The sequence below is a fragment of the Symphalangus syndactylus genome, chromosome 11 (genome assembly GCF_028878055.3).
Source record: "Symphalangus syndactylus isolate Jambi chromosome 11, NHGRI_mSymSyn1-v2.1_pri, whole genome shotgun sequence".
In the NCBI taxonomy this organism is placed as follows: domain Eukaryota; kingdom Metazoa; phylum Chordata; class Mammalia; order Primates; family Hylobatidae; genus Symphalangus; species Symphalangus syndactylus.
Window position 1 is genome coordinate 62,842,172 of NC_072433.2, and position 26,808 is coordinate 62,868,979.

The 26,808-nt window shown below is 41.9% G+C and overlaps 1 protein-coding gene across 2 annotated transcripts in view; it reads right to left on the reverse strand.

Moving 5' to 3' along the window:
- Window positions 1-355: 355 nt before the first annotated feature.
- The window catches only part of LOC129493168 (acyl-coenzyme A synthetase ACSM2B, mitochondrial), a 41,916-nt gene continuing 15,463 nt past the window's right edge, over window positions 356-26,808 (reverse strand). For both annotated transcript variants that reach the window (XM_055298965.1, XM_055298964.1), the window contains 12 exons: window positions 24,032-24,242; window positions 20,068-20,275; window positions 18,569-18,712; window positions 16,935-17,088; window positions 12,549-12,628; window positions 12,219-12,342; window positions 10,542-10,622; window positions 9,337-9,438; window positions 7,316-7,443; window positions 7,095-7,194; window positions 4,869-4,988; window positions 356-1,450 (listed from right to left, as the gene is read on the reverse strand). In XM_055298965.1, the coding sequence (XP_055154940.1) occupies window positions 1,346-1,450; window positions 4,869-4,988; window positions 7,095-7,194; window positions 7,316-7,443; window positions 9,337-9,438; window positions 10,542-10,622; window positions 12,219-12,342; window positions 12,549-12,628; window positions 16,935-17,088; window positions 18,569-18,712; window positions 20,068-20,275; window positions 24,032-24,242 (1,557 nt within the window). In that variant the 3' untranslated portion in view covers window positions 356-1,345. The remainder of the gene's footprint in view (window positions 1,451-4,868; window positions 4,989-7,094; window positions 7,195-7,315; window positions 7,444-9,336; window positions 9,439-10,541; window positions 10,623-12,218; window positions 12,343-12,548; window positions 12,629-16,934; window positions 17,089-18,568; window positions 18,713-20,067; window positions 20,276-24,031; window positions 24,243-26,808) is intronic.

A 26,808-nucleotide genomic window follows, 5' to 3' on the forward strand; every position in this document is an offset into this window, starting at 1 on the left:
AATATTATTATTACTATTGTTGTTATTATTACTAAGTCTTCTTAAGAAGAGCCACAGGCTCTCAGAGAACCTTTGCTTTCTTCTCCTACTTACTTGAAATTGCTAGGAACATTCATCCTCCATCTCTGGGTTGTAGGTGAAGTCCTCATAGTGCTCACCTCTCTCCATCTCCTGGACCATAGATCTGGTGTCCCAGAAGCCCTAGGAATTGAGGTGCTTGTTGTTCTTTCAACAAAACCTCCTCCCCAATCTCTCTCCATGGATTCCCCAACTCACAAGCTGTTGAAAGCATACACTTACCTCATCCCTGCCTTTTTTTGTTTTTCCCAAAGGCTATTGTCAGGATGTCAGGATCTTGGTTTTAAAATTATTTTAATATTTGATTCTAGGAAGAGTAGATAACACCAAAAACATGAGGTATGGGTAGCTGATAACTTTGGCAATGCTTACGTTGTTCTCACAGCTACAATCTAAGGTCTGTAGATGCCACACACAGGTGAAACAACGTAGTATTTATAATGCATCTGGGTCAGTGCCTGGCACATGGCAAATGCTTAATAAATGGCGGTTCCCCTCTGACCCTGACAGTTCCAAGGTTTGGAGTGACTTGGGGATGATTCTAATGTCCCAACCTCACACACAATTGTTCCTGTATGGAGGTCTTCTCCTAGGGTAAAAGAAGGTGCCACAGCCTTTCATTTCCTTCTCAAGCTCCAGTTTTATGCTTGACTTTGACTAACTGTGGGAATATTTATAAGTTTTCCTCTTTTCTTCCCTCTCTTCCTTTCTTCCTGTCTTCCATTACTTTTCTTTGTCAGTTTCTTTTACTATTTTTATTTTTAAAATTTTTTCCTCTCCCTTTCTCCCTCTCTTTCTCCCTCTATTTCTTTCTCGTGTTCTTTTGCTCTTTCTTCTTTCTTTTCTCTCTTTATTTCTTTCCTTTCTTCTCTTTATTTTTCTGATTCTCCCTTCAATTACTTTTCTTCTGTCTTTTCTCCCCCTTTCATCTCCTCTTTCCTTTCTTCCTCCTTCCCTTGCTTCCTCTCGCCTTCCCTCTCTACTTTATTTCTTTTTCGATTGCTTTCCCTTGCAGTTTTAATATTTCCCTGACTTACTTTTCTTTCCTCTTTTTCTGTTACCCTCTCCTTTTCACTCTCTCTCATTCCTTCCCTTTCTTCTTTCAACATCTAACATGGTAAAGTTTTGTGCTAATAACCAAGGCAAGACAAAAATTACACTCATGTTCTTTCATAAAGAATCTCATATCATCACAGGAAGGCCAAGGGCCCAAAGGGAAAAGAAAGAGAAAGAAGAGGGGAATCCAAATGAATGTCTCCTAGACGTCTCACTGCGCACGGGCTTTTCCGGACATCTGCCACTCCTTGTCTCGAAGTTTGGTTCGTTGAATTTTCCCTGTGACAGTCTTCGGCAGGTTCAAGACAAACTCTATCTGTTGAAAAAAAAGTCAGTCCAGGGTTGGTGGTCTGTGACCACAGTGGGTTGCATTTTTCAGAACTGCTGTAGGGTGAGGGGAAGTTCTTCAGGCTGGAGCCACTTCAGGGTAGCTGCCCTGTGCAATAAGAAGCTTCAGAAGGTGCTCTGGGATGAGGACAAGAAGAGGATGGCTAGAATTGGGCATAAAGGTCTTTGACGTATTTTCAGACAGAGGAGGAGCAGCATAACAGGCACACATTGCACAGCAGTTAGCCAGCTGAGCCTTGACATCAGACTCTCTGGACCCCAGCTCCTCCTCTACCAGTCATCTGTCTTTCACCAGGTCCTTGGCTTTGCTAAGACTTGGTTTCCCCACTGAGTAAGATGGAGGAAAATAGCAACTTCATTGGGTGATTATGTGGACAAAAGGAGATTATGCAGGCTAACTTATTGGCATGGAGTAACCACTGAAAAAAATTAGCTGTGGTTATTAATGTGGATTAATTGAGGTCTTTAGACATCTAAGACATTTAAGAATTAGGATACCTTATTTTGAATTCCACATCAATCATTTCCTATCAATGTACCCTAAGCAAAACTATAAAATCTCTCCAATTTCACTATTTGCTCTTGTTAAAAGGAATGGTTGAAGTTGAGGATCCTCTATCTCTAATATTCCCGAATCCAAAGATACGGATGATGAAGATGCCTCATTGAGGCTTCCAATGATGTGGCTCGGTTGCCATGGCATTGGTTTAAGCGTCAGATGGTCTTGAATTTAATAAAAATTAACGCTTTATTAACTTTAATTTAATAATAGGGATACTGAGATGGAAAAAGTATCTTCTTAGTGGCTGATATAAGAATTCTTCTATAAGTCAAGACTGACTTTGTTGAGAAGAGTTTGTTCAAAACACAATGAAATGGAGCAGAGGTCAGCAAACTATGGCCTGCAGGCAAAATACAGCCCACTTCCTGTTTTTGTCAATAAAGTTTAATTGAAACAGTCATACCCATGCATTTAGAAACTGTCAACCTTTAGCATTGCCTGGGCAAAGCTGAGTAGTTGCAACAAAGACCACATAGCCTAAAATATTTACTATTTAGGCCCCAAAGGGTAGATAGAGAGTGGATGAAAGCCACAGGAGGTATCCAGATTTAATGCTAAGAAGGAAGCTACTCTGCTTGTCATGAAGAGAGAAGCAGAAAGGACTGGATGTAGTTGGTGAAAGGAGGGGGAAGGTGGAAATAATCTGCCTTGAGAATTCTAGAGGAGAGACTTGCAGAAAGAGACACATCTATTGAGATATTTGAGATATTTGAGTAAGACACTGCACACCGTGTGATAGGACTCCTTGACTCAGCATTCTACAATATTCAGTTATACTTAAACGTTCATAATAGCTTTGGTGTGCCTGGATTTCTAACCTCCTTTGTAAATACTTATTGAATGCTTATTATGTGCCAGTCACTCTTCTAAGTGTCTGATGCCTTCTTAAATGAACTCATCCTTAACAACCTGTGAAGGGGTAACAGCATTATTCTCATTTTGCAAATAAGGAAACTGAGGAACACAGAGGTTATTGAGTAAGTGGTGGAGGTGAATGTTGAACCCAACAGTCTGATTCCTGAGACTGTGCTATGCTGCCTCACTCTCAGAGGCTACAAGTCCATATGGTGGACTCTGATATGCAGCTGAGATCCTCCTCCAGGGACAAAGAAGTCCCACCCCACTGCCAGACCCCTGTGGGGATTGCCTCAGCCAAAGACAGCTGTCTTGTCCAAGGTCACACTCCTTCCCAGGGCAGCCTACATCCATACCTGATCCACCTGTGACCGTAAAGACCCCCATCCCTTCCTCACCTTGCTTTAGGACAACACCGAAAGGTTATACTAGCTTCAGAACTCCCATGGGATTGGTTGGAGTTCCCATTGAGACTAAGTCAGAGTGCAACCTCACCCTCTGCTCAGTTCTGCTCCTTTCTTTCCCTTCCTCTCCCTTCCCCCAGGGGTTGATTCCAAAGCACTCCCTAATAAGTCTCTTGAGTGTTAACCTCTTTCCCCATGGCCTGCTTCTCAGAAGACCTATGACAATTAGCCTGTGCTGAGGAAAGGCAGGTGGCATCTGGGCTACATAAGAATCTAAGGGACTCTAAGCTCAGCATAGTTGCTCTCACCTTCTGCCCTAGACTCAATTTTTTTTCTTTCTCTGGGACAAGCTCCTATCTGGGACCCAAACCCAATAACTGGGTTCTCCTGCCATGTCAACCTCTGTGCCTCAGTTCTCTGTCCCAGAATGAAAGAAGCTGAAAACTATGCTTTTGTCTTTTCTCGTAAGAACACTTCCATTTTCCTATGGGGAGCCACCCCTCCCTCTCAGTCCATGTCATGGGGTAGGGCAGCTCTCTCTCCCCCATCCCCCCGCACTTTCTCTGAGGATGACATGGCTAATCAGTGTGACATTGGCCTGGCTACAGGGATTCACTTAATGGACACATGGCCCAAGTTGGTCTAGCGAGAGTCAACCCAGAGAATTTTGTTGAGGCCTTTGGAGAAAAACATGCTCATTTTCTACTGGAGTTTTCTAAGCTGCTGAGAATATATGTTTGGAGCTGATAGAGCCACAAAGAAAAAGCATTCCAAGAAATGAAGCCATTTGATTTCTTGTGGATTGAGGAAGAGAGAGTCAAAAGGTGAAAGAGATACACCTGACCACATCCTAGGAATGCCTGGGACCAGCCATAATGAAAGCTTTCCCCACCCCTGGACTTTTCAATTGCATGAGCAATAAATCTCAAGCTAGATTTCTGTCACTTGCAACTGAGCATTGCACAACCCTGAATATTATAGCAAGAACCCAGTGCAGAGAATGGGAATACAGGTAAGATACTGGCTAGAACTTATTCCCTTGACAGCATTTGGCTTCTGATTCAGAGTGAGTCAAAAGCTGAGGTCATTTTTCAGGCATCAAGATAGTTGCTAGATTGTCTTTCTGGGCTTTCTTGAGCATAGGAAGACTTTTTTTTTGTTTGTTTGTTTTTGAGACTGGGTCTCACTCTGTCACCTAGGCTAGAGTGCAGTGGCACGATCTCGGCTCACTGTAACCTCCACCTCCCAGATTCAAGCGATTCTCGTGCCTCAGCCTCCTGAGTAGCTGGGATTACAGGCACATGCCACTACACCGGGCTAATTTTTGTATTTTGGGTAGAGACGGGGTTTCACCATGTTGGCCAGGCTGGTCTTGAACTCCTGCCCTCAGGTGATCCACCTGCCTCAGCCTTCCAAAGTGCTGGGATTGCAGGCATGAGCCACTGTGCCTGGCCCAGGAAGACTTTTTAAAATTAGAAGGCTGTCCTTCTACTGAAGAAGATAAATATAACAGGAAAACAATCTATTTCTCAAGTTTGAGTGACTTGGGAGCTCAAAGGCCTTACCTTTCTTGGGTACTTGTATGGGGCTGTCACAGACTTCACATGCTGCTGCAGCTCCTTGGTGAGCTGTTCTGGGTCATGGGACAGGAACTGCGAGGCCAGGACTACAAATGCCTTCACTACCTGCAAAATAGATGAAGGCCAAGAGATAAGGGATTAGAGTGTGTATTCATCTCCTGGAATAATGTGAAATTGGCATTAAGACTTCCATCACCCTTGTATCTCCTCATTTGCACCCCCAGTGATCCAGGTCAAGGGAAAGGGAGAAACTGGGGACAAGAATGAGGTTCCAGCTCTCTCTGAAGTCATTTATTGGAGGAGGAGGTGGACAATAGATTGAGACCAGGTGCACCTCATACTCCAAGGACAATAGAGACAGATGAGGAGAAAGAAGATACAGAAGGAGAAAAGAGAAAAACAGACTGAAAACCATAACCCTAAAAATGTGTTAACTTCTCCAAACTTCAGTGTTCCCATCTGTAAAATGGGGATAAAATAGCCAAATTTAACTTACGGTAACTAAAATGAAATCACATACAGCAGGGCTAGCTCAGAGCTGGGCACACAGAGTTTTCTCAGCAGGGGATCCCCCTTGGCCTCACTGCTCAGTGGTTCCCACAATTTTCTGTGTGATGTGTTCTGTACGTACCAGAGGTATGATAGTGCCAGGCTTACACCATACAGGAATGTACTAGGACACTGATCCACACATCCCACCTTAATATTTTCCTACACACACATCAAAGTCCACTAGACCCCATCTGAGCCTATTTCTATGACCCTGGCTTTATAGGGGGTCTTTCTTTTTCCCTTTATTTTCACTGCGAACTCTGTGGCACAGGGGCTCTATCCTTTGGCTCAAATCCCTCCTCTGTTCTTCTGGTCAGGGATCAGACTGATTCAAATACCAAATGGCAGGATAGAATCCTTCCAGCCTCATGAAAATAGACATTATATAGTACTTACTATGTGCTAGGCCTTGTTCCAAGCACTTCACTTTCCTTTTTTTTTGAGACAGATTCTCACTCTGTCGCCCAGGCTAGAGTGCAGGGGCGTGATCTCTGCTCACTGCAACTTCCGCTCCCCGGGTTCATGCGATTCTCCTGCCTCAGCCTCTTGAGTGGCTGGGATTACAGGTGCATGCCACCGTGCCTGGCTAATTTTTGTATTTTTAGTAGAGATGGGGTTTCACTATCTTGGCCAGGCTGGTCTTGGACTCCTGAGGTCGTGATCCATCTGCCTCGGCCTCCCAACCAAGCACTTTACTTTCTAAAAATTTTTATTGATTCATAATATTTGTACATATGTATTGGGTACAAGTGATATTTTGTTACATGCAAATATTGTAATTATCAAGTTAGGATACTTGGGGTGTCCATCACCTTGAGTATTTATAATTTGTACGTGTTGAGAACATTTCAAGTCCTCTCTTCTAGCTATTTTGAAATATACCATACATGGTTGTTAACTATAGTCACCCTACTCTGCTATTGAACATTCGAACTTATTGCTTCTATCTAACTGTATGTTTATACCCATTCACCAACCTCTCTTCATCCCCCACTTCCCCACCCACACACCCTTCCCAGCCTCTGGTATCTATCACTCTACTCTTTATCTCCATGAGATCAACTATTTTAGCTCTTACTTATGAGGGCAAACATGTGATATTTATCTTTCTGTGCCTGGCTTACTTCACTTAACATAATGACCTCCAGTTCTCTCCATGTTGCTGCAGATGACACGATTTCATTCTTTTTTAACACCAAATAGTATTCCATTGTGTATATATACCACATATCATTTATCCATTCACCCATTGGATACTTAGGTTGATCCCATATCTTTGTATTGTGAATAGTGCTGCAATTAACATGGGAGTGTAGACATCTTTTTGATATACTGATTTCTTTTCCTTTGGATAAATACCCAGTAGTGGGATTGCTGGATCGTATGGTATTTCTGATCAGTTTTTTGAGAAATCACCACACTTAAGTACTTTAGAAATATTAGCACATTTAACCCTCATAACAATCCCTCATCTTACAGATGGGGAAACTGAGAAACAGAGAGGCCAAGTTGCTTGCCCAAGGTCACATAGCTAGTAAGTGGCAGGGCCAAGATTGGGTCTCAGAGTGTTCAGCCCCACAGTCCCTGTTCTTAAACCATCATACTACACTGCCCTTGTGTTCATATCTGTTCACCCCCAGGCTACTGCCTCCCCATCACCTCTCCTCGGACGGGGTCTGGGCTGCTGATCACAGCTGTCTCAGCCACAGCAGGGTGCTCCATCAGTGCATTCTCTACCTCCAAGGGTCCAATCCGGTACCTGCAGAAGAACCTGTCCTTCAGAGAAGACTGGACACCCAACCTCTAGGCCATCCCAGAAGTCTGGAACCAGCCAGAATAAGGACCCAGATTTCCCTTCCCAACCCAGAAACCAAGCTCACCCGCTGGAGTTAATGATATCATCTGCCCGTCCCATAAACTGGAAATACCCATCTTCATCTTTGATTCCCCGGTCTCCAAGGAGCCAAAAGTCTCCTCGAATGTTGGCTGCTGTCTTCTCAGGATTGTCCTGGTGACCACAGAAAGACAGAGTCATTGTGCCTGCAAAGCCTAAATCCCCTGCCCTGGGGCTGCCATGAACAAATGCTATGAGTCTTATTAAAACTTCAGGTGTGCAGTGCATAACTTGAACATGGCAGATGTGCCCTAAGCCAGCCAACCCTAGGCCACAGGCAAAACTGGATCTTTCCCATTTATTGAAGTTATTCCACCCAGGGACTCTCAGCCAATCCTCTAGGTCCAGTCTGATGGATATTATTGATGTATTCATTCATCCATGCTTAGGGCATTTTCCCCAATTGATTCCATCTCCCCTTTCATAGATATCCTAATCTCTGCTCACTCCATAGGACCACTCAAAGCTATCATTTTGATTAGCTACTTTTCTTAGCTTCTTTGTTAAATTTGAAAGTTCTAGAGACATTAGCCAGGAAGCCCCCTGGGACTCTGGCTAATGTGCATATTTCTACAATAGCTGGGTACCTTTATTCAGCTGAGGCACTTGCTTATAAGTAATGAAAAGGTTTGAGCTTTATCCCTTGTCAGTGCATCTTCCTATCTGACTCAGGTATAGGGGAATGGGCTCCAGACTGGAGGTTCAGTTACTGGATTATATGGTGGCATAAAGAATTCTTAGCCTCACTCCTTCATTGGGAATATAGGGGTACTGATGAACAGAGACACCAAGAGGCTAGTCTGAAGCTAAACAGCCATTACAGAAGGTTGAACTGAGACCAGAAGCCAAGTTTCTTGGCCACTGGCTTGACTTTCTCATGGGCATCATGGAGCCTCTGTGGCCTTAGGAGTCTGCCCCACAGACGCTTCTGAGTCTGTTTCCTTTTCTATCAAATGGGGAGAAGCCCATGACTTAGTACTTCACTGGCATTTGAGAATAGAGTGGGACCGCACATAGGAAATGCTTGGAGAAGGGGACAGTGTGGCTCTGCCCTGATCGCTGAGGCTCAGTTTTCCTCATCTGTATAATAGGAATAATCATTCGGATCTACAACAATTTTTTATTTAACACACTCATGACACACAACTTACAGATGAGGAAACTGAGACATGACAGATAAGTCACTTCCCTAAGATTAGGCAATACATAGTAGAGCAGGGTTTTGAACTCGAGCAAGCTGAGTCCAAAAACTTTATAGGGCGGCTGGGAGGATTAAATGAGTTTAAAGTTTAAATGAATTTAAAGTTTAAAGATTAAATGTGTTTATAGGACAATGCTTGCCTCATGGTATGCATTTAATAAATGGTTGAAACTATTATTATTTGATTTATTATTTATTTAGTTTATTAATTAATTATCTCAGTGATCAGAAGTCATGCCCTTGGGGTCTTCTCTGTCCACTTTCTAATGGTTGTGAGCTTGAGCAAGTCTTGTAATCTCTGGCTCCACCATCCTCACTTGTCAAGTGAGGTGGCCAGATTCAAGGATTATCTGTCTTTACCTTCCCAAGATCTGAAGATAGGGATTCCTCCAACTAGATGGTGAAGTCTCAATGTAAAGTGCCTGGCATGGCTCTAAAGAAGATCAATGGCATAGAGCATGGGGATGATACCTAGGGGAGAGGGCAAGGCTGCCCTTGGGGAAATGGTGCTGTGTATAGTTCAGGGTCGATAATATTTTGGGCATGAAACAGAGAGTTCTTGAGGAGTCTAAGGGCTAACTGAAGAAAAATAAGTCTTCCAATGAGATCACAGTGATAGGCTGAGGATGGCAAGGCTGAATAGCCACTTTTCTTCCACTGGCAAAGCATATATTCTTGAAAACTGGACACTCTTTGTCTCCACATCTAGTGCCTCTTGGAAGTTTCAGAACCTTTGGCCTCCCTCATCCCATTTAGTGCTCCCCATCCTCCCTGGGGAACAGAGGAGGAGGAGCACAGTTTCTCACCACATAGCCAGAGAAGATGCCTATAGGCCTGATGGGTTTGACCCTGATGCCAATGTCTCCTTCTGTGCCAGGGGGCAGGACGTTGCCCTTATCGTCTATGATCTGGAGAAAGAAGCAGATTGGAAGAATGGTGCACACAGCAGGAGATGACTTCAATGGCAGCATGAGATTGCTGAATTGGTCAAATGGAAGACCCTCTTGCTGTAGTGGAGACTGGAAACAACAACCAGAAGCCAAGGAAACCCAAGAGTCTTAAACTCAGGTCTCTGATCCATCTGCCTGGAATAGTTTAGGTGAATCCTTTTATTGAGACTGGCCCAGATGAGCCTGGGGAGATGCTTTTGGCTCTAGGAGCTCAGATAAGGTAATAGCCTCCCCTTCTCTTTGAGACTTGCCTCACCTGCGGACTTAGAAATCAGGCAGATCAAAACTCAAATTTACTCTGCTCCGTTACTAGCTGACTTTGAACTACGTAAACTCTGCTTCAGTGCTTTCACCCATAAAACAGAGATACTGACAGCTTATTTCACAGGATTTTTATGGGAATGAAAGGGGCTTAGCAAATTGTTATCATAGTGAATGGCATGGCAAATAACTGGATATGACACTGAATAGAGTCTAAGTTACACTTTAGATGTACAGAACTATACACAGATACACAAACACAAATTCTAGTTCTCAAAAAACGACAAGAGAAAGCAATAAAACTTTAGCTACTACGCATTCATTATAGTGTATTTTTACTAGTGAAAACTGGGACATGATCCCTTGATCCAATAAAAGGCATAAACAGCGGTGGATATATACTGTCTACTACCATATCATCATTAAAAATCATGCTGCAGGTTGGCATTAATTGAACTGAAAAGATTGTTACCTAAATTGTTAAATGATAAAAGCAAGTTACAAAATGTTATGTCAAGATTCACCCCTATTTTTGTTTTTAAAGCACATATGCTTGTGTACTGTCTAGCTAATTTGCTAGATACTCCAAGTGGGTCCTTCTGGATGGTAAGAATATAAATCACTTCCCCTTTTCTTCCTTCCTTCCCTCACTCTCTCCCTCCGCCTAGCCTCCCTCCCTTTTTTCTTACATTATCTATCAGTATTTTCTATTATTTTTGACTCAATAAACAATGGAATACATAAATTACTGAAAATCAGTGTTTCCCCTAACTTCCTCCTCCTTAGTGTCCCAAGCAAACCTGTACATCATAACGGGGAGCAGCCGTTCCCATATATCCTGGTTTGATTTTCATCGTCTTGGAAACCATGCAAGTTAATCCCTGTGGAAGAAGCAGACAGATCAGCAAACCTCAGGAGGAGGTACAAGGTCACAGAAAAAGAAAAGATTTCTGCAGAGCGGGTCCTGACACTGTCCTGAACTTGGCCTACACTTGGTGGCTCCCCCGGCTCTTCATTCCCTGGCTCTGTACCCATTACTGGAACCACAATCCTAGGAGCTTCGCTAAATTGTTTGTTCAGGAAGCAACCCACCTACCACTCCCCAGGAAAAGGACCTCACAATCACATTATAATCTCTTTTAGGGGGAGCCACATTTTAACACGACACTATGGGTACCCAAAGCCCTTTCAAACTACGTGGAATCACCAATATGCAATCTGTAAGGCCTAAAATATACTTACTTTTATTTTTATTTTGAATTTTTGTGGGTACATAGGTGTATCTATTTATGAGCTATATGAGATGTTTTGATACAGGCATGCAATGCGAAATAATCACATCATGAAGAATGAGGTATCCATTTCCTCAAGCAGTAAAATATACGTTTTAAAGTATCTCCCATGGCAGCACCACTTCTGCTTGAACCCTGAAATGAACCTTCCCAACAGAATAACAGATGAGTGGTGAATGCCTCACTGACAGAGACACAGATTGTCATTTTCTCAGATCTAGCCTGGACACCAGATATCACAGTGACCCGTCTTTTCCCACCACCCACTATGCTGGAAAGGGCAAGTTGATCGACCCACCTCAGAAGAGAGGCTGCTGAGTGATTAAGATCGTGGGAATCTGAGTGTCCTTGTAAACATATCCTAAACATGTCCTCCTCTGAATGGCTGGAGGCCCCTGCCAGGGTATGCTTGCCACAACTCCATTGTCCTTATTCATATTTGCAGAGCTCTTCCTGGCCCTTTCATACCACAGAGCTGCCATCGACCCTCTGCAGAAGTTCTTCCAAGGGTACTCATTAGCCAAAGAAGGATGCAGGGTAAGAGAGTGGAGAGCAAGAGGCAAGAAGTGCTGAGAGTCACAAGTAAGAGGCACTGGAAAAAGGAGAAGAAGCACTGGGGAAAAGTATTCCCTATGTAGTTTTGATAAGTAAAATAGTATAGAACAGCATAAATCCATACTGTGCACATGAGACCTCAAGATTTCCAAGAAGCTATCTCAGGAGGTGCAGTAAAGCCATGGTGGGTTCTTCTTCCCATTCCTCACTTCAGTCTAAGCAGCTTTGTACAGTGCTTGACATGTTTGATAAACTTTGGTCTCTGCTAAAATGTTTCCCCATCACAGAGGAACTTTCTGACTACCGTATCTGATTTACCAACTTCTCACCCCATCTCATCTACTTTACTTTTTCCATCGCATTTCTCACCACCTGCCATGCTAGATATTTCTCAAGTTTATTGTCTCTCTCTCCAAATCTCACTGGAATGTAATCTCCCAGAAAACAGGAACTTTGCCTGTTTTGTTCTGTGCTGAATTTTCAATACTCAGTACCTGTCCCTTCATAGAGGCTCAATAAATATTTCTCAAATAAATGAATGATACATGGTAGCTAACATTTTTTATAGTCAAAGAGACTTTTGAAGCCCAAAAAGTGCACCCAGCCCATGGTTCCCCTGGGAACAGGTACCGTTTCTGTCTGGCCATAGAATTCTCGGATGTCCAGTCCTGTCTGGGCCCTCCAGTTCTCCAGAGTTTCTGGAAGAAGAGACTCCCCTCCAGCGAGGCAGTTCTGTAGATGGGGGAACTTGTAACTGAAGAAGAGAAATAAGCGTTTCCCCTCAGCCTTCCGGGAACCAAAGTCCACTCAGGCCTAGACCTGGTTTCTGGGTGCTTTGATGATGCAAATGGCTTCACGGGGCTCTCTGTGTGAGAGATTCAGATAGATAGGCATGCATGTATGTGAGGGAGTCAGGGGGATGGGGCCAGACTCTCTTACCAATCCTCAAAGCCCCATCACCTGGAAAGATCCTGCTGTAGCAACATCCGGTAAACAATGGGGGCACTCATCATATTCTTGATTGGGTAGCTGGAGAGCGTCTGGAAGAAGAGAGCTAGGTGAGACATTGGTCACCAGGTCAAATTTCAACTTATGGCTATGCACGGTGATTACAATTGTGAGCTATGGAGTTGTAGAGGTCTGGATTAAAACCCTAGCTTGTTTACTATGTCTGTTTCAGGTTAAATGAGCCCCACAATTCTCATGCACCCTGAAGACACAAATAACAGGGAAATGAATACATACTATGGTAGTGAAAAAGTCTAAGGCTAATTTGAAACTGAAATGCCTAACCTTGTTTTTATTTCAACTCGTTGCTTTGAATTTTGTCCTGCTTGTCTCTTTAAATCACCTAGCCTTGCTCCTCATGTAAATAAGACTCACTCTAGCTAGGAAAGCCGGACAAACTCCAATCGACCCCTTACTTTACAAGACACTAGGGCTCCTCACCCAACCCCCTTTCGTGAGGAGTTGGCCTGGGTAAACAGATCCTCAGCATTTCAAAGGAGCCCAATTAACTGATAAGGTACCAACCAACAATGTATGAAGTTCCCCAGGAATTTTCCTCCAAGAGATAACAATATAAAACCTTGAGTTCGTGTCCGGCATAAACCCTATATCTAAGTATAATGAAAGATTAAAACCTTGCACCTGGTACCGTTGCTCTTCTTGTAACCATTTGTCTTTTGTTTATCACTCTGTAACCACTTTGATTCTTTTGATTCTTACATGTTTTTACTTCTGTAGAATTATTGCATTTGAGTCCCCCTCCCCTTCCTAAACCTAGGTATAAAAGTTAATCCATCCCCTTCCTCGTGGCCGAGAGAATTTTGAGCGTTAGCCGTCTCTTTGGCCGCAGGCTTAATAAAGGACTCTTAATTCGTCTCAAAGTGTGGCGTTCTCACTAACTCGCCTGGGTACAACAAAACATTTTTGTTAAATCCTGGATGTCTGTTCCTGCCAGTTTAAGACTTGCCCTCATTAACACATCCCTAGGAGTATATCACCCCCCAGCAACCAAGGGAAGATCAGCTGCCTGAGCACAGCAGCTGTCTTGGTTAAGTCCCTTAACTTTCTGTAGCCAGCTTTATAATAGATTGTTTCCAGCCTTATTTTCCTGAAAATATTTTTTGGATATATTTTAGATATAAAAGATCTTTGAAAAGCTAAAGACATCTATAGACATTTCAAAACAAGTGCTACAAAAAGACCTAGTACTGAATACTTGCCATGTCCTGTGTTATCTCATTTAATTTTTACAATAACCTCATGGCGTGTGTACTATCATCCTCATGATACAGAGGGGAAACCCATGATGTACAAGGTTAAGTAGCTGCTCCAAGGTCACCTAGTCAGCAAGTAGTGGGATCATTATTTGCAGCATGTATTCCTGTCATATAACCCCATCTCCATCCTGTGCTTTTCTTTATGCAGAATGTAATATTGTCTTAATCTGTTTTCTGTTGCTATAACTGAGTACCCAAGACTGAGTAATTTATGAAGAAAAGAAATTTATTTCTTGCAGTTCTAGGGGCTGGAAAGTCCACGGTCAAGAAGCTGCATCTGGTGAGAGCCTTCTTGCTGATGGGGACTCTGCAGAGTCCCAAGGAGGCTCGGGGCATCACTTGGCAAAGGGGCTCACGAGGTAGAGCAAAACTGGCTTTTTATATAACAGACCCACTCTCCAAAACTAACCAACTAACATGATAACCCATTAATCCATTAATCCCTCATGAGGCCCAATCATCTCTTAAATGCCCCACCGCTTACTACTGTTACACTGGGGATTGAATTTGTTGATGAAGGGAGCCAAACTCTGTAAAATATTTGAAGAGATTTATTCTGAGACAAACATGAGTGACCATGGCCGTGACAGAGCCCTCAGGAGGTCCTGAGAACACGTGCCCAAGGTGGTCAGGGTGCACCTTGGTTTTATACATTTTAGGGAGACATGAGACTTCAACAAACACATTTAAAAAATACATTGGTTTGGTCCAGAAAGGTGGGGCAACTTGAAGCGGGGGCTTCCAGCTTATAGGTAGATTTAAATTTTTTCTGGTTGACAATTGGTTGAGTTTATCTAAAGACCTGGGATCAACAGAAAGGAATGCCTTGGCTAAGATAAAGAATTATGGAGACCCAAGTTCTTATTTGCAGAGGAAGCTTTTAGGTACTGGCACTAGGCTTTAGACAGAATAGGTTGTAATTTTTTTTTTTTTTTTTATCAGACTTAAAGTCTGTATTGATGTTAATACCAGAGAGGTATAATGAGGCATGTCCCACTCCCACTTCCTGTCATGGCCTGAAACAGTCTCTCAGGTTAAATTTTAAAAGAACCCTGGCTGAGGAGGAAGTCCATTCAGATGGTTGGGGGGACGGAGCCTTAGGATTTTATTTTTGGTTTACAAGTTTCATCATGAGTTCTGGGGGGCACAAATATTCAAACCATGGCAATGGTTTAAGCAAAATGTCTAGAAAAAATGACAAATGTGAGTATCATGCAATAATTTCCTTCAAATGTGCTTGATACACAGATATAAGCTATGAAAATGATCCCATATTCCTTATTGCTTTGCCTTACTAGAAGCTCAACTTGCAGCTACATACTCATTTGCTATATTTCTCCTTAATTTCCTTAGTCTTTCCTCCCTACACCTCCAACCTATATTTTCCTAATAGGCTTTATAATTTTATGTCTGTTTTCATTTTTTTAATGGTGGAAATTAATAAAAACCAGTTCAAATCCTTTTGAGAAGGACACAGAGTAAGAATTTGTTTAAAACAGAGAATGACAGTATTATTTGAAGATAATTTCCTATGAAAATCCAGACCACACCTGACTTTCTGACTTTTGAAGATGTCATCTATGCCTTAGCTTGAACCTTTGCTGCAGCCAAATAGATGTCTGGATGGGCCATTAGAGATCTGGGGGCACAGCAGGGAAACAACCCAACCCTTCTATCACAGAGTCCAACATAGGGTGTATCTTCATAAGCAAAATGAGGTCATTTTCATTCTTTGTTAATACAGAATAATGCATAGCTGCAGTTTGTGGGTCTTATTAATGGCTGTGCCATCAAGTTCTATAGGAAAAAATCCCATTTATTCTTCCGAATTGCTTCTAGAAAATCATCTTAAATTGGAAACAACCCAATGTTCATTAACAATAGGATGGGGGAAAATTTTGACAGATTCACATAATGGAATACTATGCAGCTAGCTAAAAGAAATCTGATACACGCAACACGTGGACTAATCTCACAGAGAATATTTTGAGTAAAAGAAGCCAAATGCAAAAGATTATATATAATGTGGTTCCATTTACATGAAATGCAAGAAGAGATAAAATTAATCTATGGTGATAGGTATCAAATGAATAATTAACTTATGGGGTGCAGATACTGTCAGAGAAGGGGTATGAACACCTTCTGCGGTGGTGGGAATGTTTCATGTCTTGATCTGGTGGTGTTTACAGGGTGTCTGATATGAATTGGATGTTGTGTCCCCACCTAAATCCCTATATATAAAGCTCTAACCCTCAACTTGATGGTATTTGGAGGTAGGGCTTTTAGGGGTAATTATGCAAGGTAATGAAGCAGGTGCCCCAGTGATAGCATGAGTGTCTTTATTTTTAAAAAGGAAGATATACCAGCACTGTCTCTCTCAACTGTGTGAGAATATAGCAATAAGGAAACCATCAACAAGCCAGGAAGAGGGCTTCCCCAGGAACCCAATTATGCTGGCATCCTGATCTCAGACTTACAGCCTCCAGAGCTACGAGAAGTAAATGTCTGTTATTTAAGCCACCTAGACTATGGTATTTTATTATAGTAGCCCAAGCTGACTTAGACAGTATCTAACACAGGTAAATTATTTTCAAACTGTACACATAGGATGGTGGCACTCTGTGTACTTTACCTTCAGTTTGTGTGTTATGCTGCAAATAAAAAAGGAAATGAAATGTGCACTCACAAACACACACACACACATGAGAAGGAGACGGCATCCCCCCCAATACTCCAGCTTTCCCTTTTATATGTGGTTCACCAGCATCTGTCTGATAGGTGACGCCAGCGGAAGAGCCCATTACATTTGTTGAGTGAACAAATGACCTACAGTGTCTTTCTCCTGAACGTACTCCTTTTATCTATATATGTGTCTGTCTCCTTCCCCAGAACATGAGCTCTGTGAGGTCAGGGACCATTTCTATCTCATTTACTGAACACTGTTCACCACATGGCAGGGGTTTAGCAAAAATTAGATGAATTGAAACAAACTACAATAAATTGAAGTGTGCAAACCTCAGGCTCACTCTGAATAACTGGTGCAAACTGGATCCTCTCTTACCTTTAGAATAACCAGTGGGTCAAACTTTGGCAAGAGATGAACAAATGTGCATGCTCCTAATGCCCAAGGTTCCATAAATGAGCCCAAGATGTTCAGTATCCAACCTGTGTCTGATATGGTCCACATTATATCGGAGGCTTGCAGGCCTGTCCAACTGAAAACACAGACAAAACACATGTACATATAGGTGGGTGCATGCTTAGGATGTGTGGGACACTAAGGTGTAGGGGAGGAAAGGGAGGTGTGTGTGCAGAGGTGTGTGTGTATCTGCCTGCAGGTTTATAGGCATATGTCTAAGTATAAGTAGGAAGGGGGAAGAAAAGTTGCTCTATTCACACATCCTGCATCAACAGGAGATGAATGTTCAGAAGGTGGGACCCCAGTTGACATGACTTAATATATAATTGGGTCTCATTCTCATTTTAACTCCAAAACTTAGTACAGTTTCTGGCATGCATGTGGTAACCACCCAGGAAAATTTTAGTAACACAAGGCATCTGCATGGCAAATATTCTAACAGATGCCTTGCCAAGTTCAAGTTTGGCTGAATAGAACTTTGCTTCTCTTTTCTTCAAGTACTGCGAATTGCCCGTAAAGCTGATGGTCTTGCACTAAGTGAACTCGTCACTTTTCTTTTTTCAGGGCAGAATAAAAGGTTTAGGCCTTTCTTAAAGCAAGAATGATTTAGGCTAGACATGAACAACTTCCTCGTGACTGGGAACTGCCATAGTGTATCTTATTTCCTGAAGATGATTAATACTTTCAGCTCTGTAGGGAAATTATGTCATAGTACAAGACTTCTCTAAGTCTGACTTTATATCTGTGAAAAATGAGATCACTACCAATTTTTTGGGGGAAGGGGAATTTAATATCTTAGTTATATTTAAGTAATTTATCCCCCATCTTTTAGAAACTGCCTGTTACTGCAGCTCTTCTATTGTATAACTTTTACTAACTTATTTAATTTGCTGTCACGACGGGCTCATAGATGGAACATTTACACTTTCCATTTTTTGCATTAATGTATTTTCCCATTCTAATAATAAAATTAACATGGAAGGTGGGATCTACTAAAAAAATTCTGATGATTTATAGATATCATTGCTTGAAGACCTCGGCACAGTGTTTCCTGATTCCACAAATGGGATTAATGTATCAGTGGAAAAAAAATGCTCAACTATGGGGTCTGTGATCCAGAAATCCTGAGATCTTTGTTCACAAATTTATCCAATTATATCTTCCACTTCAATTAATTTGCAAAGTAATTTGCTGCTGACAAAAACTGCCCTCCTGGAATGTGGGCAGTATCAAAGCAAATTGCCAGCATCCCAAAGAACAACACAGAGATCAGCTTGGAGAAATGCACGTAAGCCTTTTGCTAATCATTCACCCTGCTAGGCACATGGCTTAACACATGGAAGAAGTTTTGAGACTCTGTGTTATCTAAAAGATGTGTCCCATTGAAAGTACTGGATACCCAGCATGTGAAGCCATGTCCTCTTTAGCTTTCCTTCTGAATTTTCTTTCTCAGAACCACAAGGTGGTATCCCAGCCCAGGAGCATTGGATGTGAACTCAGAAAAGTCTTCATGCTTGGTCATGCAATTCTCTGTAGAGAGAAAGAGCTCAGCTTACCCAGCATCCATCTTGGCCTTGAGGCTCAGGCTCGAGTGGGAATGTTCTGCCATCTTGGGAAGACCACTGGTCCCACTAGTGAAGTAGATGGCAGATGCTTCCTGGCTTCCAGTCTCCACACAGTGATGAGTGGTGGATGCCTCACTGACAGAGACACAGATTATCATTTTCTCAGATCTAGCCTGGACACCAGATGTCAAAGTGACCCATCTTTTCCCATCACCCCCTGGGCTGAAAAGGGCAAGTTGATCGACCCACCTCAGAAGAGAGGCTGCTGAGTGATTAAGCTCATGGGAGTCTGAGTCAATCAGAGTTGGGTTTGAAAGCCACTCAAGTTTGGCACTTTGTTATCAATGCAACCCTAAACTACTTATTTAACTTCTCTGTGTCTCACTTTATATCTGCAAAAAAGCGAGATCAAGTCTTATAGAGTTATCTCTCCCACCAAAGAAATGAGCAACTTGCTTAGCAAGAACTCAATAAATGCTAATATAATTGTTGTGAAGAGCCCTGGCATGACACCAAGTGGACAGGAGGTGTGGAATTAATATGAGTTTTCCAAGTACTTTCTTGGCACTCTCTTCTATTCCCTGGAAGCACCTACATATTTCTTGGACATCTCCAGTGTCCTGATTTTGAGCCTTTAAAAGCAGGCATCATGTTATTTATTTCCATGACAGCTACCTTAAAGACCATGGCATTAGAAAGGAAAAGCTGAAATTATCCCTTCAAGTTTCCTATCATATGTGCCCCTGCTAGAGGGATTTCAGACATGTTGACAGAGAAAATTGTTAATCCAGCCAGTCTTGCTATCAGCTTTTGGAAGGACTATCAAGGTCTTTCCATGCTATCAACACATGGAAAGACCTCTGCCCTTGATCAGCCTCTCTTAGAGATACAGGAGGTGGGAAGAAGAGCCTAGAAACTTGGTATATCAGCCATCTCTTGGGTTTTCCCTCATGACCTTGGCCTCACCCCTGATTTGAGTCATAGTTCCAGTAAATTGTTCTGGGTGGGTTTCAACCCACTTGGTGTTAACACCATGTTGTTTCCAGTGTGCACCACAAGTGATTCACTTTGTGCCACATAGTTTCTCTGTTTTACTATAGCATGGAACTCTGAGCTACCATAGCATGGAACTTCACGCGTGAGTGCGCAGCCCAGAAGTGTGGAGGCAATAACACCCCCAGGACAACCCTCAACCTGTGGGGGTCAGATGCTAATGGGTCAATGCTTTTCAATCCTTTAGAGGACAATACTGGGAGGCATTCTATGTGCTGCTCGGAAGGTCCAGGCAGATCAAGCCCCATTTAGTCCTTTCAATGACTTGAAAAAAAAAAAAAAAAAACCCTTGTATTAGCTTTTATTTGTTCCCAGCTTCACTCTTCCTAGTCCCATGCTGTTCTTCCTGCACCTCCTCAATAAAGCACCTGCACCTAAGTGCTTGGCTCTGTTTCCAGTTTTAGTTAAAACCCAGGCTGAGACATGTAGATACTCACTTTAGTAGTTTCTTGAAGTCCAGCCACCCATCCCAGCTTTTCTCAGACACCAGTAGCTTAATTCTCAGAGAAGGACATTCAGATGCCACTGTGTCCACTTCTTGGATGACTTCATCCCCAGCAACAATAGCCTTGGCCTTAGACATCTGCAACCTATACAGGATGTCAGTGGATTTCATCTGGATGGTTCCAGGCATAAAGATGAGACCTAAAGAAGCCAACAGTTTAGAGAATTGGAAAGGATGGTTTTCTTTTTCCCTAGAGAAGCCTGATATAAACATCAAGCAGGGAGCAAGTGGGGAAGGAGAGGATGGGGAAGTAATGACCAATGGAGAGTGTCAATACAAAAGGGGACTAAGGATTAGGGAGTGAATGAAACCTAGGATTCCCTGGGTTGTCAGAGTCTTAAGGGCCCTACTGAGTCAAAGAAAAGAAATTGAATTGCTAATGTCACACTGTTGACAGCCTAAGACACATACAATTCTCCTCATCCACTCTCACCCCTCAAAAAAAATTTTCTACAGGAGTTTGCTGTATTCAAAACTCTCATATGATAATTAAAGAATCATGAGTAAAGGCACTTGGAACTGTCCATGGTCTTGAAACACCAATAGCTCTAGGTCCTGGCTATTTATTTCAACCCTGGGACATTAAATGCATTTTTCTTAGATGAGAGTGCCTTCAGTTTTACATATATATGTACACACAAAGTATAGTTGTATATATTTATTGGGTACAAAGTGGTATTATAATTTTTGAAGACAATGTGAGATGATTAAATTAAGCTAATTAACATATCCATCAATTCAAGTATTTAACATTTTTTGTGATGAGAACATTAGAAATTTTTGCTCTTAATGATACTGAAATTTACAGTACTAAATTATTAGCTATGTTTAGCATGCTGTACAATTTATCTTAAAAAATTAGACTTATTCCTTGCACATAACTGAGGTTTTATACCCCATGATTATCACTTTCCTAAATTCTTGTTCTTGTTTACTATTTTAATGAGACTCCTTTGATTTTTAAAATCTTCTGTAGAATAACTAGACTTAGGGCTAGGCACGGTGGCTCATGCCTGTAATCCTAGCACTTTGGGAGGCCAAGGAGGGCGGATTATTAGAGTTCAAGAGTTCAAGGCCAGCCTGGCCAAAATGGCGAAACCCCAGCTTTACTAAAATTCCAAAAATTATCTGGGCTTGGTGGCACACGCCTGTAATCCCAGCTACTCGGGAGGCTGAGGCAGGAGGATTGCTTGAACCTGGGAGGCAAAAGTTGCAGTGAGCCAAAATTGCACCACTGCCCTCCAGCCTGAACTAGAGAGGGAGACTCCATCTCAAAAAAATAAAAGGAAGAAAGAATAACTACACAGGTTTCATTTTTTTGTGAAGCTTAAACCACATGCCCCTCCTGTTAAATAGCTTTTAACCTTAGCTCACTTTCTTCCCACTCTCAACACTTTGGGATTCTCACTGCACATCTGTAAATATCCTCAAATGTTTCTCTACCATGGTGGTCAGTTGAGTCAGACACAGAACAATAGACACATCTCTTCCTCTGGGTTCTCCTTTCCTTCTGGCTATAATTTCAGTATGTCACCTTTCTCTCTGGCTTGTTCTGTCTTTCCATGGGCTTCCAAGTTCCTGCGGTTGGTTTGGTTGCTTCTGATAGTTTCTAATTCCTGGCTGCATTTATGTCTTTCTCTTTACCCACTCTCATGCTCAGCCCATTGTCCCCAGAATATGGGGTGGGTGGGAGCTTTTAGTTGGGATTAGGCTGTGTGCAAGCAGAGGTGGAAAGGGCAGTTTGCGAAAGAGGTTGCTGGAGTTTCTTGGGGTTCTTTTTTATACTACTGTACTTCTCATCCTTTTAATGTAAAAGTTGATGATTCTCAAATTTCTGTCTCCATCTCAAATTTTAGAGCCTTAAATCCAACTTGTCATCACTTCTTGAACATCACATGGACATCCTGGACTCAACATGCCCAAATTGAACTTGTCATCTTTTCCTAACACACCCATACCTCTTTCTATATCTGTGTTCTTCACTCCAGTGAAAGGCAGCACCATCCACCCACTTGCTGAAATGTCTGTGACTTCTCTCTCTCTCCCTCACATCTTCTTTGAATAACCCTGTTATTTGTTCCCCCCAATTGCCTGTTAAATCCACTTATCTCCATCTCTACTACCTCAACAAAACTGAAGACATCACCATCCTTTCACCTCTTATCTGAGATTTCCAACCCCACTATTGCCTTCTTCATCCCATTCCCTATTGAGCATCCAATATGACCATCCAAACAGAGGACGATCATGTCACTCAATGCATCAATGGTTTGAGTGTCACTCAATCCATCAATCATTTCCCATTCACCGCTAGATATATGTCCACAACTCTTACCATGGACCACAAGGCACTGCCAATTTAGCACCTGGCCACCTTTACATATTCATTCTATTGCCACTACTTTCTTTTATGGCCTGGACTTTAGGCACACAGATATCCTTTTAGGTTCTTTTATAATTTTCAAGCTTCCCTCCCCTGTGTCTTTGAAACTGCCTTTGCAAAAATTATGACACTGAGGGAAATATGACATAGCTGACTTCATCTTGTTTCCAACCTCACAAGCTATCTGTCTTTGCTCATCCCTGGACATAGTCCAAGCTAACTATGGGAGAAATCTAACTTATAGTCTAACTTTAAAACAAAAATGATAGTAGCTCCTTCCTGAAACTAACTGCCTCCGTGCTTGGAGATTGAAACTGCCTTTGGAAAAATAACAAATTGGTCACAAGGCTAGAATTATAGTTCAGGAGTCATGGAGCCAGAGATTTGTAACCTCCCCAATTTCTCCTATAGATTACATCATTATATTAAAACCTAAGACTGGTGTTTGAGGTGTTCTTCAGACCTTGCATTCTGATGGACCAGCTTAGATTACCCAGATCAGTAACTGATACCAAGAAACTAACTCAACCAGTTCTGTGATCTCTGAGGAGTTGACTCAACACAAGAAGACAGCTTCAACCCATGTTTTCATCCCCAGCCAAACCAATCAGCATTTCCTCTTCCCTAGCCCCCTGCATGCCAAAGCATCCTTGAAAAACTCTTGTCTCTGATTTCCTGGGGAGGTGGATTTGAGAGACATCCTCCATCCTTCAACTTGGCTGTCTATGCAATTATTAAACTCTTCTCTACTGCAATTCCTACTGTTTTCAGTGTTTGGCTTTTCTGGGAAGTGGGCAAGAAGAAATCATCAGATGATTACATCTTCACATATGCTGTTCCCTTTGCTTGGCACAAGCCTCTCTATCTCTTGGCAAAATCCTACTCATCCTGCAGATCTCAGCTCAAATATCACTTCCACTGAGATTTAGTTGCTCCTCATATTGGTTATTCAAGTCTCCTTTTAGAAAAGCATTGGCAAACTTCTTCTGCAAAGGGCCAAATAGTAAATATTTTAGGTTTTGTGTATAAGACACTCTCTTGTTCCAATTACTCAAGTTGCCACTCTAGTGCACATGCAGCCACATACAATATGGAAACAATACATAGCTGTGTTATAATAAAACTTTATTTACAAAAACAAGCTGTGGGCAGGATTTGGCCTGCAGGTCACAGTCTGCCAAATTTATTTTTATAGATTTTAATAGAATTCTCATACCACTCATCATAATTCTGATTAAATACTTATATGTGCAATTAATAGTTTAAGAGCTTTCTCCAAAGGTCTTTAAGTCCCATGAATATGTAAACTATGTCGTTGTTGTTGTTCACCCTGCATAAGTGCTTGGCACATAGTTTGCTTAAATAAGTGGAAGTAGGGAGATGTCTTTCTTCATATGAGAGAGGACAGCATGCTCCAAGAAGGAGACTTCTTTTGGGAGAGGTGGCTGCATTTCTCTGCTATCAGTTTTCTTCACAAGAAGACAGTTCTCTGTCCAGGTAGTCAGTTACCAACCTGCTCGAATGCAGCCCAGGATCACCAGCCACCACTCAGGCACTCGGGGCAGCACCACTGCCACACGGTCCCCACGCTGCAGGCCACAGGCTCCTGAGAGGACGTTGGCTGCCTGCTGGCTGTTTTCACTCAGTTCTCTGAAATTCCACATTAATTCCTTCCCCTTCCCATTCACCCACCACAAGGCTGGGCTTGGGGGTCGCTTGCCAGCCTGAGGAAAGAGAAGCTCTCTTGATTAGGGGGCATTGGTACACAAGCAGGTAGGATAAATTCCAAGTCTTGGGATTGCCAAGTTGGTGCTTAGTAAGGTTTTTTATCTCAGCCCCTCCATACAATCTTAAAAAGTATTGAAAACCCTAAAGAGTTGTTATTTATATGAGTTATATCTATCAATATCTACCATAGAAGATATTAAAACAGAATTTTTGTAAATGTATGTTTTTAGAAATAACAGTAATAAACCCATTATATATTAGCATGCATAATTTTTTATAATGATAAAGTATAATTTCAAAATGAAAAAATAATGAGGAAAGTGGCATTATTTTATTTATTTATTGCATCTATTTATTCTGCAATTCCCTTTAATGTCTTAGTAGAATAACATTGGATCCTCTCATCTGATTCTGCATTCACTCTGTTGTGAGTACCAACATGTACCTTCTGGAAAATGCTATTGTATACTCCTGAAAGAATTAGAATAAAAAGGCAAATATCACTTTAGATTTATTTATATATTTATCTCTATTTACTTTTTTTAATTTTATGGTAAAAATACACATAACATTTCCAATTTTAACTATTTTGAAGTGTACAGTTCAGTGGCATTAAGTACATTCTCACTGTTATGCAACAATCACCACCATCCATCTCCCGAACTTTTTCATCATCCAAAATGAAAACTCTGTCCCCATTGCACAATCACCGGTCATCTTCTCTCCCATTAAGCCCTGATGAACACCATTCTACTTTCTGACTCTATGAATTTGACTATTCTAGATACACGATATTGTCTGAATATTTGTCCTCTCCAAGTCTCATGTTGAAATGCAATCCCCAATGTCAGAGGTGGGGCTTGGTGGGAGGTGATTGGATCATGGAGGCAGGTCCCTCATGAATGGCTTAGCACCATCCCCTTGGTGATAAATGAGTTTACATAAGATCTGGCTGTTTAAAAGTGAGTGGCACCTTCTCACTCTCTGTCCTGCTCCTCATCTTGCCTTTTGTCGTGCCTGCTCTTTCTTCATCTTCCACCATTATTGTAAATTTCTTGATGCCGTCATCAGAAGCAGATGCCAGCACCACACTTCCTGTACACTGTGCAGAACTTTGGGCCAATTAAATCTCTTTTCTTTGTAAGTTACCTAGTCTCAGGTATTCCTTTACAGCAACACAGGAACAATCTGATACAGAAAATTGGTACCAGAAGTGGGATATTGCTATAAAGATACCTGAAAATGTAGAAGTAACTCTGGAACTTGGTCATGGGAAGAAATTGAAGAGTTTGGAGGGCTTAGAAGAGACAGAAAGATGAGGAAAAGTTTGGAACGTCTTAGGCACTGGTTAAATAGTTGTGACCAAAATGCTGATAGAATTATGGACAGCGAAATGCAGGCTGACCAGATTTCAAATGGAAATAAGGAACTTTTAGGGAACTGAAGCAAAGGTCCTCCTTCCTATATTTTAGCAAAGAACTTGGCTGCATTGTGTTCATAGCCTAGTGATCTGTGGAAGTTTTAACTTAAGAGTAATGACTTTGGGAATCTGACAGAAGAAATTTTTAAGCAACAGAGCATTCAAGATTTGACCTGAATGTTTGATGAATAGATAATGTTGCATATGCATAACAATGGAATATTATTTCAGCCTTAAAGAGGAAGGAAATTCTGACATATGTTACAACATGGATAAACCTTGAAGATATGCTAAGTGAAATTAGCCAGACATGAAAAAACAAATACTGTGTGATTTCATTTATATAAGGTACTATATTAGGCTGTTCTTGCATTGCTATAACGGAATATCTGACACTGGGTAATTTATAAAGAAAGAAGTTTAATTGGCTCACAGTTATGCAGGGTGTACAGAAAGCATGGTGCTGGCATCTGCTTCTGGTGAGGGCCTTAGGAAGATTATAGTCATGGAAGAAGGTGAAGGGGGAGCAGGTGCATCACATGGCAAGAGCAAGAGCAAGAGAGAGAGAGTGTGGGGAAGTGCCACGTGTGTTAAAACAAGATCTCTCATGAACTCACTCATAACCAAGGGGATGGTGCTAAGTCATTTGTGTGGGACCTGTCCGTGTGATCCAAATGTCTTCCACCAGGCCCTACCTCCAACTCTGTGGATTACATTTCAACATGAGATTTGGAGAAAACAAAATATCCAAACTATATCACCTTGCTCCTGCCCTTCCAATTCTCATGTCCTTCTCACATTGAAAAATACAATAATCTCTTTTTTTTTGGTGGGATTTGCCTGATATTTCTTTTTTATTATTATTATACTTTAAGTTTTAGGGTACATGTGCACAACATGCACGTTTGTCACATTATGTATACATGTGCCATGTTGGTGTGCTGCACCCCTTAACTTGTCATTTAACATTAGGTATATCTCCTAATGCTATCCCTCCCCCCTCCCCCCTCCCCCCACCCCACAACAGGCCCGGTGTGTGATGTTCCCCTTCCTGTGTCCATGTGTTCTCATTGTTCAATTCCCAACTATGAGCGAGAACATGCGGTGTTTGGTTTTTTTGTCCTTGCGATAGTTTGCTGAGA